The sequence below is a fragment of the Triturus cristatus genome, chromosome 4_2 (assembly GCF_964204655.1).
Source record: "Triturus cristatus chromosome 4_2, aTriCri1.1, whole genome shotgun sequence".
Taxonomy (NCBI): Eukaryota; Metazoa; Chordata; class Amphibia; order Caudata; family Salamandridae; genus Triturus; species Triturus cristatus.
The window spans coordinates 75,279,540-75,301,465 of NC_140586.1; the positions used below are offsets into that span (position 1 = coordinate 75,279,540).

A 21,926-nucleotide genomic window follows, 5' to 3' on the forward strand; every position below is an offset into this window, starting at 1 on the left:
TGCAACGCTTATCGACGTCACACGCTCACTTCCTGGAACGTGACACGAGTCTGAAACGCTGCACCATTCAACTCCACGAGACCGGTGAGCGTGAAGATGGCAGAACAAACGGAAAAGGCAAAAAAAGCGGAATAAGGAGGAAAAGAAGGAAATTCACCCCAGCGAGCACCAACGATGCTGGTGGTTGTCCGGTGCTTGGCGGTCGGCAGGCGGTCGGCGGGCAGGCAGGGAGCTGCACTTGTGCTTAGCGGCTGAGTGAGCAGGGACGGCCCCCAAAAATTAAGGAAAAATAAGGAAACCGGGAAACTGGGATGTATTAAGGACTTCTGAGGAAGCTCAAGAAGGGGGAATAATCGTAAGGCGAATAAAACAAAATAAGGAAGGTGCAGGCGCTAAAGTCCCCAGCTCAAGGTAGGACTACCCCTCCTGCCCTCCCCCTGCCACCCCCCTTGCCAGAGCCCATTACCAGCAGCCCAAGTCCAGCAGCCTTAGAAGGGGGCTAACCCACAAGTAAGGTGCTGTTGCAGACAGGAGGTAGCATTGGAGACATCCTGACATCTTCGAAAGACTGAAAAAGTGTAAAACAAGTGTGAAAATTAGAAGGAAAAGCAAAAGTTCAGAGGCTTGAGGTACTCCCAGCATTCCAGTGTGAGTCACGGCCATCCAGTAATCCCACAGCAGAGGTAAGTGTTTTTATACTTTACTTGCATCCGATGACAGGATACCATTGATATATAAAAGTCATCTTCATCAACCATTGTTTCAGAATTAGTTAGCCAGGCAATAGTCCGAAAGCGGTAAAGGGTGGTGAAAGCAAAACTGTGGAGCAACTCATTGGTAGCGAGGAAGCCGGATCCTCACATCCTCTCCTCAAATTTGCCCTACACCCTCACCCTAAACAACTTCACATTTATATGGGACACAGAAGGGGGGTCCTGAAAGATGGCACCAAGGAAGCCAAAAGCATGCAAAACACGAAAATACCACCCTATACTGATCAATGAGTCCACAGTTGAAAACTGTACCCTAGTGGAGATTATGGATAGCTCTGAGGAAAATGAAAAGAGCGCTTCAAAGAGAAACATAAGGAAGAAAACAACAATTGATAATACTCAATCTAGTGTGAAAGGGTGGGCGCTAATGTCAAAATCAATAAAGCACTTGTGGGCAAGCACTTTAAGAGGATGCATATGCCAGTGAGAGCCCAGGACTCTAATAAAGAGCAGTTAAATGAACAGGAGGTTGCTGGATATTGTGCCCCCAATTTAGATGCATCATTTCTTAACAATAGTAACCTAAGCCAAATTGAACCCAATTTGGAACCTAGACTTTCCTCCTCCCCATGGATATCTTCTATGACCGGTGCCGAATCATAACATGAGGGGAATGCCTCAAACGAATCAAGGAGGGACCAGAGAGATGATACGGATCCGTCTATAAAGTCCAAGATCGAAACGAGCATGGGACAATCTGTAAATCAAGTTTTGAGTCCATTGAAGAGTCGGCCCGCAATATCACATTGGGCATAGATATACCTGCAACTCCTTCGGCCTAAATGTTGGACATAATGTTGATGTTGCAAAAAACCTTGCAAGGTCTATTAGAAGTAACAATGTTAAATAATAAAACACTAAAAACCCATGAAACTCAATTTCAGAAAATTGTGGGTGAATTGCAAGGAATTAGGGGCCTAATGCAATCAGTTGTTAGACCGGTGCCCGACACTCCTATTCAGGGTTGTGCCGGGGACCCCGAGCAAGCGAATAGTTTCCAGAAAGTTTATATTTTTAGATGCCCGGTGTTGATTAAGAGATGGGGAGAACACACTTTGTATAGGCACTATAATCCACGGAGTCAAATAAGAAGGTTGGTGCAGCAACAGGAGAAACGAAAGGTCTTGAAGAAAGGAAGGGGTAATGGGGACGTACCTCGAGTAACCCCACAAGAGAGAGGAACACCCTTGAAGGGTAATGAAGAAATCAAAGAGCTCATCAAGAGTGGCGACTGTTGAACAAGGGGAAAAAAAGGGTCAACAAAAAACCACTGCGAAGAATTGTAAGGAGGATGATATGGTGAAAACATATGAAAATCCGCAGGGGGGTAAAGAAAACCTTAGGAATCTACCTGAGGGCGGAAATACACCAAAAATAAGGACCAGTAAGAAGAATAAGCTGGGAAGAGAATATTTGGTTACAACAGCATTAGAAGCCAGTGGCAAATTGTGGCTATATTTTGAACCCTCCGAAATAGGGAATTGGAGGAAAAAAACAAGGAAGATCACACCCTTAAATCGATTCCAGCTTTTATTCTCATTCTCAAAATGCCCAAGTCTGAGAGAAATTGGGAGAAAAGATCTGAGGCAGGTAGGCTTTAACCATGATAGTAAAGGCAAGGAAATCAGCAAGGTTCAAGTCTATTCAGGGCTGGTAAAGGCAGCAATTTTAAAAGCCGAAAAGGAGATATTGAAAGAAGGGATAAGGATAATGCCAGAAGTGGATTAGGAGGGGGTAACCAACAAGGTAGTGCCTTTTTGAAATGTCATGCAAGTTTACAGGAAAGACAGGTAAGGCTGATACTCGGGGCATGCGGGGAAAGAGAAAACATCAACATAGCTGTTGAGAACCCAGAGCCTAGTAAACCTTGGGGTAACTGGAGTCCAGAAAGTAGCTACCTAGGCCCACCTCAGTGGAATTAGAATGAGTCCGATTGCCTCAGTGATATTGATTAGGAAATTGGGTTGTCGCCTAGCTTGAAAATGATATCATGGAACATAAATGGGCTCGGAGGTCAGACAAAAGTTGAAAGTATAAAACGACTAGCCCAGTGTGCCGAGATCATTTGTTTGCAGGAAACTTGGCTATGCGACAATACCCCTGTAATTGAAGGCTTTGCCCAACTTCACAGGCCTGCTAGGAAAAAAAGGTCTGGCTGTCCCTCCGGGTGGATTATGACACTCACCTCAAACAGGATTGCGAAAAAAGTTATGTTAATAAATGCATTATGTAAATGGTTGTTGGTTTGCAAGGTATCCCTACTGGTTACAGAAATGAAGTGAGACTAGCTGATACTTGAATGATTACATACAATGGGGTTCCCAGGAGGAGTATGAGGCGGAAATGGGGCATTTCAAGGACGTCATGGATGCTTTGTGTAAAAAGTATGAGAATTATCTGATTATCGTAAAGGGAGATTTCAATCACAAACTGAATCCCAAAAAGCTAGATCCCTGGTTCAAAGAAATATTGAGCTCATGTGATATAGTGCCAGCCGACTTCCCCAATTGCACTCCTAGTAGACAAGATGTAGCACTAGGGAAGTACTTGGGGTCAAAGGGGTTATTTAGTATAAATGGCAGGATGGAATCCGATTGCCCAGCCAAACATACCTTTAGGATAGGTACTCAACACTGCCCCATTGACTATGTGTTTATACATGCCTGGAATTATGCATTAGTAAAAGGGTTCCAGGTAACCCGGTGTAATGGCAGTGATCATAATGCCCTGTACTGTGAATTATTAGGGGGGGCAATAAGTCATAGTGAAATAGTCCTCCCCCAACAAATGGAATATCCTAAACGCATGACTACAAAATTAACGGATGAATATGTAGGGAAACTGGCAAGTTTTCAACATAAATTAAATATGGAATGTGCTAAGGATCAGAAAGTAGCCTGGTTTGTGGAAACTATAGAACAGGTTGTACAATGCCTCAGAGTAGAATTAAAAAGTAAGAAAGTTGGCCCTATGGGCATGCAATTTATACAAAGAAGAAAATTAAGGTGGTTCAATCTGGAGTGTAAGAACAAGAAAATGTTAATAAGGAGAGAAGAGAGATGTCTGAGGATAAGGTATGACCAGGGTAGACTGTCTAACCTGATTAAATTAAGAAAAGAATATAAAACACTAGTCAGGAATCAGAAGAGGATTTTTAAAGAAAAATGTAGGGAAAACCTGCTGGAAACATTCAAAGCAAAAAATGTAAAAGGGTTATGGAAATTGATACAGGATGCCTCCGGTTGGACCCTGGGGACCTTGAGCTGCGTAGTGGAAGAAGCAGCTTCAGAGGAGTACCTAGGCGAATTGTATGGGACAAATGAAGTGCCCGTTGTAAGTAAAAAAACTCACTGGGGAGGGGCTGTTGAAGATCTAAAAACATCATTTACAGTAGAAAAAGTAAAACATACGATAAGGAAGTTAAATTTAACTCGTGCAGCAGGACCCGACAATTTCCCAGCTATTATAATAAGGACACAGCTAAACTAGTGGGCCGAATTCCTATCCCATAGGTTCTCAGCCATATTAGACTCTGGTCATATCCCCAAAACTTGGAGGGAGGAAGTAATTAGACCAATATACAAGAAAGGTGATAGGGAGGCTCCAAAGAATAACAGATTGATCAATCTGCTTGATGTTGGTGAGAAGGTTTTTGCCAAAATAATCCTGGGCAGACTGAAGGACTGGGTAGAGCAGCGGTCGATTGTGCCGGTGGAACAAGGTTTTGAGGAGGGACACTCTACGATTAACCACTGTTTCGCCCTATGGGCGGTGGTGCGGAAGTCTTTGGAGCAGCGAGGTAGGCTGTATTGGTGCTTTGTAGATTTAAGCACGGCCTTTGACCTGGTGGATAGGAAATGTCTTTGGGAGACCCTGAGAAAATATGACATCCCAGAAGGTCTCCTAGTTGTAATTCAGGAGCTACATAGCCAGAATTGGGCCCAGGCAATTAAGGATTCGGCAGGGATTTTAACACCGGAAATAGCGATTAAGAATGGCCTAAGACAGGGCTGTGCACTAGCCCTGCCACTTTTCGCCAAATTCTTAGCAGATTTGCCATCCATCTTGGCGACAGATAGAAGTGCTAGCTCAAAAATGAATGGGAAACAATTATTCTGTTTACTGTATGCTGATGATCTAGTAATACACTGGAAACAAGTGGGTTACCAAAATACACACTGTGAATGAGAGATGTGAATGAGTGTATGGTTGAAGAGGCACTCTGAATGAAAGCAATCTGCCTGGACCCCAAACTGGAAGATGATTTGACGACATAGCAGCAGTTCTTAGACTCTTTTACCCGCAAGTGAATGACAAATAACCTATTTAACTGGTCAGATGTCTACCTATCATGGATAGAAAGAATTGACACATATGACTTTTTAGGTTATTTAACATAATCCTTAATGATATGGGGATAAAATTAAAGAAATATTTATCTGATATCATGCAGAATAGCAACATGTTTTGCTGCACTGATGAAGGTTTTTTTTGATGTTCACAATACCAGTGAAAAACAGTAAGATTAAAAAATCCATTATATTCCTGTCAAGGTTTGTCAAAAAACACAATAAAATAAATGCACTGAAGGTGCTACAGAGTGATAGTATGACAACATCACAAGGGATAACAGGGTCAAGTATTAAGGTAAGACTCCGTTTAAGATTTAGGGAAGCAGTGTGAAATTCAGTTTATAGTTAGGTTTAAGATGATATTTAGAAATCTGTTAAGGGTAGGCTTAAGAGAGGGGAATGTCATATTTTTGTGGTAAAGAAATCTGCTTTAGTAATTTCATTTTAGGAGGTTTTTCTTATGTTAATTCATTCGTGTATTATGGACGGTTGTGTGTAGTGGTTTCACGCTAAAGGCATTTCTCTTTAACAGGTTTTCTCTGTAGTGGTTTCTCGATAGAGAGTTCTGTAACTATATTCCATGCATGAATATGCACAGTCTGTAAACAAACTCCAGAAATAATGTAGAGAGTGTGGTAAGGATGAAGAATATAATAAAGTAATATTTAAAGATAAATGAATCAACGACGGACAATTAATATAAATATAATCTTATTTAACTGTCAAACACAATCTGAGATCACAATGATATTAGTTAGCTTGTTTTCTTTATTTAAGTATTTTATATAGCACTTTTATGTCACCCTTCGAATATATTTGAATGCTTGGAGTCCTTGGAGAGGAATGTGAAGAAAAGAAAAATAGAAAGCCAGCTGAAAGTGTAGATTTAAAGACTCAGAGTACAGGGAAAAATGGCCAAGTAAACGTTTCAGGCACAGCTAAAGGGTTGAGAGCAAGTAATGGGGTAGTTGCTCTCATGATCCGAAACATCATTATATGCGTCACTCGTTATGTCACTTGTTTTTGTAGACTTCACCATTCACGTGGCATATTGGTGCTGTTCGGTGTTTGCTCGGCAGAAGGTTTTTTTTTTAGAGAGTGTGCGGTTTTCTAACAGCTGTGGCTCTTCCCACTTTCCACCAAACATTAGTGAGTGTGATCAGGAGCGAGTGGAGATAGGTGAAAAGTCTTTGACACTGTACCATAGTGTTAACTATTTGTAACGCCCCAAATAACTCAAAAGTGTCTCTGTGTGGTAAAAGTCGCATTACGAATTATTTTGACTTAACAGTAGGAAACCTCAGCATAAAAATAGCCTTTAAAAGAAAGGTTTACACATCCTCTCAGTGGCCTGATTAAGTAAGGATTTTCACAAAGACCATGTGGGCTGACAAGCGAGAAGCCACTTACATCGATACAGGCCCTGAGGTATGTGTTGTGAAGTTTTGCATCCTTATACGCTATGGTTTTAAAATGTGTAGCTTGACCTTGCTTACTAAGTGCAGAAGGTGCTACAGACCCTTGGGGTCGGTTTTTCAGTTTCAAACCTGTACTCTAGCACTTCCGTTTATAAATGCAGAACTTTGTAGAGTTTTCAAGAGAATTCTGCCACCAAACTGGAATGGTTCTGACTGGCTAACAGGTTGTTTGGTTGCACTACTTCAGTGCATTATTACACTCATGTACATAAGTCCATTTGTTGCTGCTGTTGCTCTTACGATAGTAGCAGCTGTTGCCTTTACTGCCATTAGAAAAGTGGTTGTTGCTGTGGTAACTGCTGTTGTAACAGAGGTGATTGCTGCTACAATCTCATCTGTACTAGCAGTCGTTGCAGTCTCTGCCATGGTGGCAGCTGTGGTTGCCCCCGTGGCCCCTATATGGTCACTGCTCTTGTAGCAGGCGTGGTTTCTCCCGTCATGTCAGCCTTTTTTGCTGCTGTGGCCATTCTGTAGGTGGAACGTGTGGTTACTGCTGTAACCTCAGCTGCGGTTAAAAGTGTGGTTGCTACTATGGCCCTTGCAGTTATTGCTACAGTTGTCCCTGCTGTGGTATCGTCTTTGTTTTTTGTCTGCAGTTGCTTGTGTTCTCCCTGTAACGCTGGTAGTCACTGCTGTTGCGGTCCTTCATGTGCATGAAATTACTGTTGCAGCTGTTGTTGCCACTGTGGAGATGGCAGTCGGTGCTGCAGTTTTGCTACTATTATTGTTGCTCCTGTAGTTGCTGTTTGGTTCTGCTGTGATAGAAGCTATTGTAGCTGCCTTTGTTGCTGTGAGGTGGCAGATGGGATTGATGCTGTGGTTTCTTCTGAGGTTACAGCTTTCGTCACTGCTCTAGTTCTAGCCGTAGTGGCATCTGGGGTCACTGCTCTGCTGGCAGGTGAGGTCGCTGATGTTCCTGCTGTGGCAACAGCAGTCATCAATGCTGTTCCTGCTTTGATAGCAGCAGTCATCAGTACAGTTGTCCTTGCTGTTGTGCCAACAGTGGTTACTGATGTGGTCCTTGCTGTTGTTACTGATATGATCACAGTTGTATTTGCAATTGTTGCGCCTGAAGTGGTGTCACCTGTTGTCTAAGCTATTGTGGCAATTAGGGTAGCAACCTTTCTTGATGTGGTCCCTGCCACTGGGGCAACTTTGCCGCTGTTGTGGCAACTGTGGTCGTAAATGATGAGACAGCAGTTCTTGCTGCTGTTATTCCTGCTTGGTGTCAGCTCCTGTGCTTGCTGTTGCGGCTGTACTAATTGCAGCTATTACTTTGAAAGCTGTTGTTATAACTCTTGTCACTGCAGTTGTCAGAGCCTTGCTGGAAGCTGTTGTTGTTGTCCCTGTGCTGGTGACAGCTGTGGTCGGTGCTGTGACTCCTACAGATACAGCTGTTATCACTGTGATTGTCTTTGATGTGGTTGCTCCTTTGGTTACAGAAATGATTGCTACTATGGCTCCTTTTGTTTTGGAAGCTGTCATCACTGCCGTGGTCCCTTCAGTGCTTGCAGCTGCTGTTGCAGGTGTGGTATCTACTGTTGTGACAACTGTTTTTGCTGCTGTGGTAGTTATTATGATTACTATTATGTTGTTTCTGTGGTGCTTGCTTTTTTGACAGCTGTTATCACTGCTGTTGGTAGCTATGGTCTTTTCTGTGGTTACAACTGTGTTGACTGCAATTGTCCCTGCTTTGCTGATGATTTTCGTGCTGTGGTGGCAACTGTGGTCTTTTATATGGTTACAACTGTAGTAACTGCTGATGTCTGTGCCTTGATGGCAACAGTTGTTGTGGCTGTTGTTCCTGCCACGTTGGCAGGTGTGGGCACAACTTAGTTTCCTACTCTGATCACTGGAAGTTCCTGCTCGTGTTGTCACTACTATCGTCACTGCTGTTGTACGTGCTGGGGTGGCATCAAATCTTGTAGAACCATCCTTTTACTCCTCCGCAGGCGCCTTCTCCGAAGCGACAAGGAGCAATATAGAATGTCCAAACCCGGGAGTGCAGCTTCAGCAGTCAACTTGTGTGCAGGGAGAGCCACCCTTTACCTCTGTGCTTTTCCCTTATTCACCAACATATGAAGGGCTTCGAAAAGAGTTGAATAACAAAGGCACTAGAAAAAAACTCACGTTTAAATGTAATCCCATTACAGTAAAAACATACCTGGCTGTGTGCCAAAACAACAATCATTTATTCTGCTAGGCTTCCTCTGCAAGTGACAAGAGACCTGCGACATCATCGGTGATAGATATACTATAATGCCATCCTTTCAGGAGGCCATCCTTGTCCCCTTTACACTTTGTTTAGCACCATCTACTCATCTTTTCTAATCTAACTGGGACATTTTCCTCAATATTGAATGTTGCTCATATGCCAGTTTCCTACAGGTTGGGAGTTCTATATATAGAGAGATTCGACCATTGGAATGTGCTTCCCTCTCTTTCTAGCACTTTTCCACACTATGAACCTATCACTAATAGGCTTTTTAGAGCTCTAATTTGCTTTTCATTATCTATATATCTACACATACACGTGCTGGTCGGCACCAGTATAAAATGGGCTCTGTAATCCCTTTGTGTATTGTATACAAATTTAATTTTATTGGTTCTTGCCTGTTTATGAGTACTGGTCTTTCGACCTCAAGTGCAGGTCAGCACTGGCGTTCTCCTGTGTCCTTGCATTACCAAAAAGACAAGAAGTATACGGCTAACCCTGAAGTTTACCATACATATACTCTGCTCTGTAAGCATTGATTATAGACAATTTACAGCCTGATGGCAGGGAATAATTAAAACACTTGAATCTATGAACAATCCAGTACTGGAGAAAATCATCTACTAAAGAAAGGATGTAATACTGGTCTGAGAACAGTGGCATTTCAGAGAATGACTGGGAATTCAATTCTGAACAGCTCCTATTCTTGGAGGCCTTTCCACAGCAAGCGACACAGACCTCTCATGTCTGCTTAAAGCTATAGGTGAGTTGGAAGCAAGAACGTTTTCTCAAATCACGGCACTGGAGTGGGTCATAAATTACAAAAACCTAAGAAACATTGACCATACAGAGAATCAGAAAGGACTCTTGCGCAAAGGCAAAACAAAGAAAATGAGTGTATCATATACCACAGCAATTTACAGAGGTCAACTTGCAAATGCTTGTCTCGTGACCATCTATAAACTAAAGCTAGAAACAAAAGATTAAGGCACAGAGGTCTAATCTGGTGAGGAGAGCCAGATGTGGTAAGTACTACAGTAAGGTCGCAGAGGTATCCCAATTCTTTATGATTAATCATATCCTAAATGACCAACAGGACACTGAACTTCATTCTTTTGGACAAAATAAAGACAGTGGATAGTAATATAAAAGACATGACTAGAAACTGCCCCATGCCCGCGATTCATTAGCAACCATGCTGCCCATTCAGTTTCACAAGGACCTTAACAAGCACATGTACTGCAGCTCCAAACACAACTCACTGTCAGAGGAGGTCCACTATATAACCAAAGGACATTCAACTAAGGTGACAGCTTCTCATAGTTTGCCAAATCCGAGCATGTTTCTGTCTGTGTCTCCGTTCCTACCTACAAAGTGCCACACCTCTAATATTTTTTTTAAAAAATGAAATGTTAACCCACATTTACAAATGTGCAGATCACTGGGGATTTGGCACAACAATGTTTTTGTGTCTGACTGATTACCTTGCCTGGTGTACCGGAATACTGCCACCAGTTGGAAGTAGCCAAACTATTGCACTTTTTGTGGAAGCTTTCTATCAGTTGCATCTTAATGGGTGAGCGTGTTAGGAAACTCAGCAGATTTCAGGCGAAATGTTATATATAATACAGAGGAGGCTTTGGGGCACATGCATGCTCTTCAGGCTGCCTATAAAGAAAGAGAGTTATAAGGATTCAGGCTGCCTATCATGAAAGGGTCTTATAAGGACACCGAGAGAGAATACAGGACCCATTGCCAGAACCTACATTCGGTGTCAACGAAAGCTCTTCTCCTTGAAGATTGGGGTTTAAAAGAACCACTTTCCCCCACTCGCTCATAACTCTCTTCTTCCCAGCCCTCCAACAAATCTAGACCATCACTAGGGCACCAAAATTTATCATGAATGCCCAATAATGAGTTTAAAAAATGATATGCACTACGGACAAGTGAAGGGAAGTGGACAATCTTAACATAAGAAAGGTTGTCCGTGTACAAATAAGAAAAGGTTTCCGCTCTTTTTCCTACCCACCTTTCTAAACTTCACTCCCCATAAGAGAGCATCTTGTCCCTACATACTAGCATCCATCCCCATACTCAGGCCCACTCCATTGCACCTCCCATTATATCTTCTCCACACATAATGTGCCACTTCTGGGATTTTAAATTTGTGAGAAGACATATTTGAGGATCCCAAATGTGACCGAGCAGGCTGTACTTTTAAACGAGACCTATGGCTGGGGGCCGTGGCTGAGAAGGAAACCCAGGTGTAGTGTAGTGGGTGGGAACCAATAACTGAGGAAGCTCAGAGTTTTTGCTCTGTCCCTCAACTCTGAATTAACCACATCCCCTCTGCCCCGCCTCCCACCACCCGAGCTTCCACCCCCTTCCCCCCCCCTATGGTAATGGCTTTGATCTCACCTGGTCTGGCTCCTGCAAGGACAGGCAGCGGGTGGTGGGTGAAAGCCATTCGGGAGGAGCTGGTCTGAGAGGACAGAGCACTGCAGAAGTCGAGCTTCCCTGACTTCTTTAGAGAACCAGGTCCTGGCAAAGGGAAGCAGCAACAGTGCAGAGTTTAAGAGACAGAAAGAGAATGCAGAAAAGACACCATACCTCTTCAATCAAGAAATAGCCACCTACCCCTTAGCCACAAAAGCTATGCCAGGTATTAATACGCTTTAATCTGATTTTTATGTATAGTTGTAAAGCCGAAGTGCTGCCCAAGCCTTTCCACAAAGGAAGGCTATTCAGCATTATTGTTTTTCCCGAATGTGGATTCTTCTCTCACTAGTATAACCGGGTACATCTCTCCTATCGCTCCTAATGAATTGAAGGTTTTTAACTTCATTAGCAGTTTTGGAGAGAATACGTTGTTTGCTTTAAGATAAGTGTCTAGAATGCTAGAAACCTCACCCTAACAGCACAAGTGTATTTGAAGAAGATAAGAAAGGGTACAAGCTGTGCATGCAACATAGAACGCAAAAGCAACCCAGCTCCCATAGGAGATTGAAAAAGAATGGTAAGGTAATACATAAAAAGAATTGCGACAAACTGTCTTAATGGTGCTTCTATACTCATTATTTTATTTCAAGGTATAGCTCAGAATAATGTTAAAATTATATACAAATATTTTGAAATATGAAGAAGGCCTTCAATTAAATTGAGCTGAAACATGATAATACGATTATATCACATACATTAGATTCTCATTTCACCGCATTCACTAGCTTAAACAGTCAAGAGTGTTATCTCTTATTTGAAGCATGTGTTTTCTCATTTGTGCTGATATACGAAGGGCCTGACTAAGGAAGGGATTGTTTGGCGGGCAGCCAGCTGTCTGTCAGGGTGAAGGAGGACATTATGAACGCAATGCAGAAGGACTACAGACCACCAAATTTAGGGATCACTGCTGGCCAAGCAGTGATCTCTGTGCCTTCAGAGAAACAGCTATTCATCTGAAAGCACTACAACTTTAGTGGATGTATGCCATCTGTTAACAGTCAGTTCACCAAAGATTTTTGTTTTTCAGAAACAAACTCCCAAAGCGATCGTTTGTTTCTGACAATCAGAAAAATTAATGACCTCAGAATCATGGGAGTTTTCTACCGTGCTATGGGGATCATTGTTCTATAGGGTCTGACATCCTAAATCTGATGGCCCCACTCCATCGGGTAATCGGAGTAAGGTTCCTGACGGCAGAGCCAGCGGGGCACCACTGTCGGACAACTGATAGTCCGCCTGACTCAGAACAGATATATGAAGAGTACCTTCCCAGCCATACTCTAAACCAGGCCATAACAACCATTCTTATCACTTTCCACTATTGCTATTCATTTTCATAAATTGTCTGTGCAGGAGTTTTATTATTGAGCTTATATAATATTTAATTAGTATTTTTAGGAGGTGCCAGAAATGGTAGAGGAGACAGGACCGCCTAAAGCCTTTTAGTTTAACCCCCTCGAAAGGTTCTCCCAGTTCTCCTTCTAGGCAAGTTCAACACTTGGATGTTGTAGTAAGGATGCAAGAAACTGTTACACAATAATACAAAACGTAAAAGTAAATAAAACCTGTCCTGCTGAAGATTATTATAAATATATATGAATTCTCTAACATAAATCATACCTCTTGCATGAGCAAGTTTGATAGAGCTATTGGATTTCAAGTTATTTTATTATCTTGAAGACAGCCATATTAGTGTTAAGGATATGTTATTCCAATCAGGTATTTCAAAACATCAATGGACAGTGCAAACGCCAATATAACAAGGGCAAAGTTTAGGTCCAATGGACCTGTGGCCATCATTTTGCACTCAATCGACAAGATATCGTACAAGAGACACCAACAAGCATTGGTAAACCAATAGCTCTCACCTGTGGGAGAGATATTAGCTTTGTCAATTTCTTTAAGCCATGTTGTACAGCAATAAGGCTGCTGTTCAGCATGGCTGAAAGTTTTTAAAAAATGTGCTATTACTCGGCCAACACTGACTGAGAGGGGTTGTGGTCCGTGTTGTTTGTATGGTATTATTCTCTGCCTTCACAAAAAAGAAGAGTTTAATTATCTTATGTTATAGCTGAAGTTCACTGTTTTGGCCCTGCATGAAAACAGCACCAAAAGGCTGTGCAGCGCAGGTAGTGCAGTGATGTTTGCATTTTTGTAGCATCTTGATATTTGGACACTTTTTTTCTGGTGAGACGGGAGGGGGCAAGCAACGAAGAGGGAGGAGGTGAGAGGTGGATGGGAGAAGCAACAACGGGGAGGGACAGACCAGAGAAGCAACAACACAGTAGAAGAGTTGGGGACAAGGCAAGCAACATTGCAGGAGGTGGAGTTAGGAAGGGGGCTAAGTAAAAGGAAAAATAAATACCCCTTAAAGCAGCGAGCAGTGGAAAGACTTTCAAAGAAGCAAAGGTGCCAGCCAAACATACTGAAGGAATATGCCTCTTTTTCCGCAGCCAGTCACCCTGCATGTTGTTACAACGGGGTCGTTACAACGACCCCGTTGTAACAACGCATACCATTACCCCGCAAGTCGTAATAACGACTTGCGGAGGGGGGCGCTGGATGTTGGAATAGTATAATTTACTGTTCCAACTCCAGTCTGTGCGGACAGTAGGGAAGGTGTTGGATTTTAAATCCAACACCTTCTCCCCCATCCGCAAGTCGTTGTTACGACTTGTGTGGTAATGGTATGCGATGTTACAACGCGGTCGTTGTAACAACCGCATTGTAACAACATGCAGGGTGACGGTTTCGTGGCCAAGGTTGTTTACCATACTGAAGAGCATAAAACAACTGACAGTGCTTCAAAACATTTCTGTCCTGCCTGAAAGGAAACAGCCTTTATCTCGCAATCTTTACTACACAGGACGTTTACCATCCAGTCTTTACCAGCCAGGTACGTTTGTTTAAATAACATACATTTTATGTTACTTAAAAAAAAGTGATTTTAGGGTTTTGGGATGGATAGAGGTAAAGGGAGATATGAGTGACTTGAGAGTTTGGGGTGGGTAAAGGCAAAGGAAGTTGAGGGTGACATGAGGGTTTGGGGTGTATCAAGAGGCCCGTAAAGTGGGGAAGTTACCGATGACCACTCGAGAGGCTATTATTATCCCTTTGCTGAAACCTGGTAGAGAACCGTCTGACATGACAGCATATCGCCCACTCTCAATGTTGACCACTGACTATAAAATTTTGAACAGGATTTTTGCCGCGGGGCTCCTCCCACGCATGAAACAGTTAGTCCATCAGGACCAGGCGGGCTTCATTCCCACGCATAACACATCTGGCAACGTGCGTCGGCTACTTCGTATTTTGGAGGAGGACCACAGTATGGTGCCTTCGGCAACAGTCCTTTCGGTCGATATTGAAAAGTCTTTTGATAGCCTGGAGTGGCCGTTCCTATTTCAGGTTATGCGAGTGATGGGCTTGGGTGAGGCCTTTGTGGAGTGGACCCGAATACTCTACAGCTCAGCGACGGCCTGAGTGCGAACCGGGGCGACTGTTTCATTAGCTTGCTCAGTTGGGCGAGGAACGCGACAGGGGTACTCGCTATCCCCATTGCTGTTTGCTCCTGCAATTGAACCGCTGGCTGCCCATGCCATGTCCGGGAAGTACTATGCTGGTCTGGCGCTGTGTGGGGACATGCAGTATATCTCGCTATACGCGGATGATTTACTCATGTTTCTGCCCACTACAGAAGAGGCTTTGACGGGGCAAAGGCGTTGCTGCATACGTTCGGCGCGGTGTCTGGGCTCCGGGTGAACTGGGCAAAGACTTGCCTGTTTCCTGTGAAGCAGACGACGGCGAGCCCTATCCGGATGGGAGGAATACGATGGGAACCTCATTGCTTGCCTTATCTCGGGACTAATATATACCATACGCAAGAGGACCTGCTAGAGGGTAATGTTGGTAGGGCGCTGCGAGGAATTAAAGGGAACATAGCATTCTGGGGCACACTGCCGCTATCAGTGGCGGGGCGAGTGGCACTACTGAAGATGGTAGCATTACCTCGGCTACTGTATTATTTTATGACACTGCCGATTTGGATACCAGGCTCCGTATTCAAAACGCTCCGATTCCTGACGGGGGATTTATATGGGGGAATGGCAGAAGGCGGATGGCTTTGACAAAGATGATGCGACCCAGGGCCGAGGGAGGATGGGAGGTCCCGGACTTTGAACTCTAGTACCTGGCAGCCCAACTGCAGTGGCTTACCCAAGCGGTGGCAAGAGAGTTTAGGGGCCCAGATGGCCCGACAGGCCGGTGGATACCACGCCACGTGTTATCATTTCTTACACTCCGTCAACGACTGAGGCTTAGTTCATTGACCCATGAGGAGAGGATGCTGCACTTGTGCTGGATACAGAGACAACAAAGGGGTGGGGTTATTGGGCCTTACGTACCAGAGATTCCTTTGGGTATGTGCACAGCCCTACCACATGGGGGGATTGGTCAGCACTGGCGTTATGGGAGGAACAGGGGCTACAAGTGATGGGGACCTTTATGAGGAGGGTGTTCTCTTACCTTATCAGACACTACAAGATAGATATGGCCTACCCAGAGGCGACTTCTTACTACTTTCATCTCTCGTGACCGCAATCCAACGCCATTGGGGAGGAGGGTTATTGGAGCCGCAGACATTTTTAACATGCCAATATGTAGTGATGGCAGTGGGGACCGATAAAGCTATAACGTGCCTATATAGACAACAGGTGGCTGAGGGGATGCAGCCATTGAGCCAGTTGCAAAGGAAATGGGAGGCTGACCTGGGTAGGGAGATCCCTGAAACAACGTGGTCTAAGATAGTAGAGAGAGCGTGGAAGAGCACGCGCAATGCTCGCTTTCAGCTTATCCACTTTTATGTTTTACATAGGGCGTATTTGACTCTGGCAAGGACAAATAAGTATTTTAATGTCGACACAGCCAGATGTCCCCGTTGCAACTCAGATGAGGCAGAATTTATCCACATGGTGTGGAGTTGCCCGCACTTGGGGACATATTGGGAGGAAGTGATAGATGCCCTATGTGAGATAACGGACAGGCGGATAGAGCCAGACATGGGGGTGTGCATACTACACTGGTTCCAACATACGGCTAGGACGAAAATCACGAGTACGTTTTTAGACCTGGGGTTGCTATTGGCCAAAAGGGAGTTAACGATGCATTGGAAATCCAAGCAGGGTCCCAGCATTGAGCGTTGGAAGGCAGAACTAACTAAATGGGCAGCATTTAGTTAGTGAGAGTACGGTCCAGTTCCAGCAGGCTAGGAGAGTCAAAAATGATAAGGCGCTGGAGGCTGGGAAAGCATGGGAGGCTATGGTTGTGCTGCCGTTGCTACCTGACACGGGGTCGGACAGAGAATCAACAGATACACCAACAGGCGCATCCTGAATCGGGGGATTATAGTGGGGCTTCTAGCCTCTTTGGGAGGCGTCGCTGCGAAAATGGAATTGAACTGGACCAGACTACTTAGTCCAATTGCAGAGGAGAGGCACTCCCCAATGGCATATTGCGTACTAATGACTCTTTTGCTAATTGCGATAAGGAAGGACACACCGGTGGAGAGGGTTGGGGAGGGACATAGGGGAGGGAGTTATAATTAGTAGAGTAGATGCAAGCAATGATTGCAATAATGGCACAAATACTAGAATTGAATGGACCACTAAAGTAAACTGGCATACTACGGACATTATCAGTAGCAGGAAGCACATGCTTGAAAGTACAATGAGTAATCCGCCGTATAAGTTTAATTACAGGACAAGGCCAGAAAACAATGTTAAAAAGTCGAGAAAAGTGCATATGAATAATGATGTAAAATAGCTGCAGGATGTTTGTATGTGAAAAAATCAATAAAAATATATTTTAAAAAATAAAAATAAAAATGAGGGTTTGGGGTGGGTAGGCATAAAGGGTGGTGGCAGTGACTTGAGGGGTTAGGGGTGGGTAGAGGTAAAGGGCGGTGAGTGTGAGTTGACTGTTCAGCGTGGGTAGAGGTAAAGAGAGGTGAGGGTGACTTGAGGGTTTAGGGATGGCAGAGGTTAAAGGAGGTGAGGGTGACTTGATTGGATAGTATGCAATGGTAAGACCTGTCACTGTATAGTACAGTATGGTATGCTTTATCATACCTTATGATATGGGTTGTTATGGCCTATTATTGTATAGTATGGTATCATATTTATTGAGGAGTACATCTGATGAACGGCAAACAGGACACATATACGTGCAGTTAGGCAAGCACTGATATCACCAGTTGGAACAATTTTAAAGGAGCAACTTTTATTGCCTTTCCCAAATTGAGTAGGAAGGTGACATTACACAAAAGGCGGCCAAAAGGAGGAGGGGTCATAAACAATGCACCTCTAGTGAACGCTGTACCATGTAATTTTATTAAAATTGTATAAACTGTGTCGTTATGCAGCTCGGAAAAAATGGCCGGAGTAAAGTGACTTACTGGAAAGTGAAGTTCTGAAAAATCTGGAAAGTAAAGAAAGAGTGAGGGGAGTGGTGGACAATTAAGACAGGAGACAGAGCGGCATAGGAGCGTGTAATAAGAACATTAAAAAAACTATATGCACTCACAACAAAAAGTTCCACAACTCGAGCACAAGCAGCCTGAAAGAACACTAATCAAGAAATGAATCTGTGCTTGGTTTATCCTCTACAGAAGAAAACTAAACAAGCCTTGGCATAGCCAATAGGTCTCGCCTTTGGGACCTTATGTGTTTAGCCATGCAACAGTTGCATAACTAAATACTTATAAGATCCCAAAAGCGAGACATATTGGCGGCCGCGAAAGTGATCGGGATCAAACATGAAAGCGGCGAAAGTGAAAGTAAATCGCGGTAAAGCGCAGCGCGCGTGCCCGCGCACATGCACTGTAGCTCTAGGCTGGCCTGGTAGCACTTTTTGGAGCCCTGTCAATAAGTCTCGCTTGCATAACTAAATACTTATAAGATCCCAAAAGCGAGACATATTGGCGGCCGCGAAAGTGATCGCGATCAAACATCAAAGCGGCGAAAGTGAAAGTAAATCGCGGTAAAGCGCAGCGCGCGCGCCCGCGCACATGCACTGTAGCTCTAGGCTGGCCTGGTAGCACTTTTTGGAGCCCTGTCAATAAGTCTCGCCAGACCAGCGCATGCGCTGGGTCAGGCGAGACCTAAAAATGGAGTTGAAGGGAAACCGTAATGCGTAGACATGCACTCACCGATAAAAAGGAATAAAAAAGAGTAACAATGAAGAAAACCGAGGGTAAGTAATGGGAGAGCTAAACGCCCTTTTAGGGTTTAGAAAAAGAATAACTTTAGAAATAATAAATTGTCACAAGCAACAGCCTGTCTCAGGCGTAAATTAAAAGGAGGTAGGGGAAAGAAGCTGGCTCTTCCACCAGGATAAAAAGCACAAAAGGGAATACCATATTAGTGGATATAAAAAGATTTCCAACTACAGAATGGGAAAGTTCAGTCCCCTGGGCACGCCTACAGTACATACACGTACTGTATTCATTACATTGCTTGTGTAGGCTGTTTCTATGTACCCCCGCCCATTCCCTCAGCGGCCCCTATTGCGAACAATGGGGCTGGCCGCTGTTTTGACTCACCTTTCGAGCCAAACAGTTGACTTGGTTTGCACACTGGCCACCAAAACCACAAAATACATGCAGATCTTTGGAAGGAAAGATTCAGGGCAATTTAACAGGTATAATGCCGCATTTTAGAAACACATTTTGCAGCAAAGAGGGGCATGATGATCTAAAAAAAAAGGGCCTACCTCCAATACCCGTGTACACATTGTACACGTTTCACGTTTGACCCCAGACTCCGCAAACCTTGAGTTTATGGAGGCTCTATAGAAAACAGAAAGCACTGCACTCTTTATTATTCTTAATATCTGAAGGAAAAACACAGGAGGTTGCATGGGGCCCTCACGCCCAGGATATGCAACACTTGGAAAACGGCGGTTGGAAGCTGTCTCAGTGTGGAACCACTTCCGGGGCTGGACCGCGGCCGCGGCGCTCGTGAATGGAGCCATTGTTCGGGCTATTTCTGCATTCCTCTGGTACAGTTTATGACACTTTAATAGGCGAACGTGCACTATTATCGCAGCCCATTACTGTACGCTCTGGAATGTGTTAGCTGCAAAGCAACCATCCTGTCCCAGACTTCTTTATATTTCAGTACATTTTGCTTGGTCTAATCGGGAGCCAAAATAAGACTGTGGAAGGCAGAGTCTCCGCAAAGTGAGGAATTATGAAGTGTATGCCTTCAGCTGATGTCGAATGTCCCTTTATTCTAGACATCGCCTCGTTTATCAGTAGGTGTGGCTCCAAAAACAGACCCATTGCTCCTACAGCGAAAACCGCGAGGCTCAAAACATGGAAAACTAGCTGGTAGAAAGCTACTAGCCGCTTATAAAGACACATTTATTGTTCTCTTTCTCTCTTACCTTTCTAGAAGAAAGACAGATTGTATCACCCACAACAGCCAGCTCTGAAGTAGTGTTGTGGCTCGTGAGTACTTTTTTCTTGGGCCTATGACGTTTTTTAAATGTATGAATATATTTATTTAAATGCCCTCATGCAATGATGTATTTAGTTAGAAGCGCAGCTGTCGGCATGCCCTATTGTTATTAACTTTTTAACCTATACAGAGGTGACTTTGTGTCCACCCAAAGTAGCACCTGTCTCTCCCCTCATTGGAGCCCTCGAAGTGCATTAAAAAAAAGTAATGGAATTGTGATGCTGTGCACAATGTGGGCAGGGCGAGTAAACGTGGGGCAGGGTGAGAGGTGAGGCTACGAACACAAAATATGCTGTAACTTTTTACGGTCACTCATTTTCAGGTATTTACATATAAAATAACACACAGCTTAAATGTAAAATAATTTCAAGTTAATTCAATCATTGGGAAATGCACTATCGTGCTTTATGAAACCTCTAGTAGTTAATGCACTGCAGAGGTCTGCGTTTGTAACCAGATAGACAAGGAACTGAATACTGGTTTAAGCAGTGGAGAATAGTTAGGGACTAACACAGAAACCACAAACTTCAACGCTCAGCTGGTAACTCCTTTCCAATACCACTCAAAAGAAATAAATATTTGTTTTCAGAAAGTGTCAAGTGATTCCAGTAATCAAACCCAATACCAGTTTCGGAGCTGCCTTTACATTTGCAGATTGACCCGGTGTGCACATTTATATTTCTTCCAGGTAAGCAGGCACCCTGGCAAGAAGGCTTGTTTAGCTGTCTGCCCCTCCCTCGATTTCACAGCACAGGAGAAAGGTGTCCCTGCCTTACACTGCAGCTGAAGCATTTCAGCTCTCGGAATTAACCACCCGGGATGGTTATCTTTTCATAGAAATTAGGGGAACTGTTTTCCTTAAATGTAAAAAGTATGGGCATGTTGTGTCCCTCCGATGCCGCCCACTTCGACCACTGCCTCATGGTATTGGTTGTTTGGTGTATCATTCTGTTCCCTGTGAAATGCTTAAATTGCAAAGTATGAGGAACTATTTTGTATTTATTTTCTTTATGTCATACATGCATTGCATACAGAAAGCAATAGTGTAACTGCATTGCAGCAGGCTTTTTAAATCAATATTTTAATAATGACTGGCATTTTGCCATCCAGAGAACTTCCCATACACATACAATGATAAACAAGCATTTACAAAGATGATAGAGCTGGCTATATCATGCCAACGCAGACACAAACACACGCTGTTTGCAAAATTCTGAATATTAGAGTGGGACCTACTGGGTTTGCCAATGCTTTCTTATTATGTTACCTATGGGGGTAAAAATCCACCTGCAACAGACCCAGGACCTGCTGACCTTCAGGAGACTTCTCAAGGCCTGGCTGTTCGCGCAGTAGCCCCCCCCCTTAGCGCCTTGAGACCCTCACAGGTGAGTAGTGCGCGCCACAAATGTCTGATTGATTGATTGTTCACAGACATTTCTTGCCGAATTCCCAAGCTGGCAAAAGACATCTCCATCTTAATGGATGCACTGGTAAGCATGCTGTTAGCTCCCATATTAATGAGGGGTCTCCCATGCTGTGCGATGTTCTTGCAATGACAACTTTTCTCCTATAGGGGCTTAGGGCTAGCACTTGCCATGCTAGTCGCTTGGTACCAGGTACGGCAATAGATGTACAAGTTACTTACCTTCGGTAACGATGTATCTGGTAGAGACGATTCTAGACGCAGATTCCTTAACGTAGAATTCTCCCCAGGCGTGAGACTGGATCCGGAATTTATTTTGCCGCAACATCTCTGTGCGCCGGGGGCGGCACCACGTGACTCCGCCCTGACGTCGTCCGCGGATGGGACGTCAGCGAGGTCACATAAGTCCCACCCCGGCGCGCTGACGTCAGTTTTCTTCGGAGAACTTTTCCACGCCACCACACGGAGCCATCACAAACAAAACTGTGAGGGTATGGGAACAGTGTGCGAAAAAAATCAGTGAAACAGAAAGTGAAGAAACGAATGGTGAGGAACTGCACCATTAGGGACAGTTCCAAGCACTGTGTTACTGAAAGTCATGGAAGGGAAAGAGCAGAGCTCCGCTCTGAGAAGCAACCCTGTAAAGCGAAGGCGATCTCCTCCCTGGAGG

The 21,926-nt window shown here is 44.0% G+C and overlaps 1 protein-coding gene across 31 annotated transcripts in view; it reads right to left on the reverse strand.

The window, feature by feature from the left end:
- Positions 1–21,926, reverse strand: part of NFIX (nuclear factor I X) — a 1,406,323-nt gene that overhangs the window by 165,242 nt on the left and 1,219,155 nt on the right. For 17 of the 31 annotated variants that reach the window (XM_085600591.1, XM_085600603.1, XM_085600604.1 and 14 more), the window contains one exon: positions 11,237–11,359. The exons of the other annotated variants lie outside the window; for them this stretch is intronic. In XM_085600591.1, coding sequence (XP_085456717.1) covers positions 11,237–11,359 — 123 coding nt within the window. The remainder of the gene's footprint in view (positions 1–11,236; positions 11,360–21,926) is intronic. 31 annotated transcript variants of the gene reach the window in all.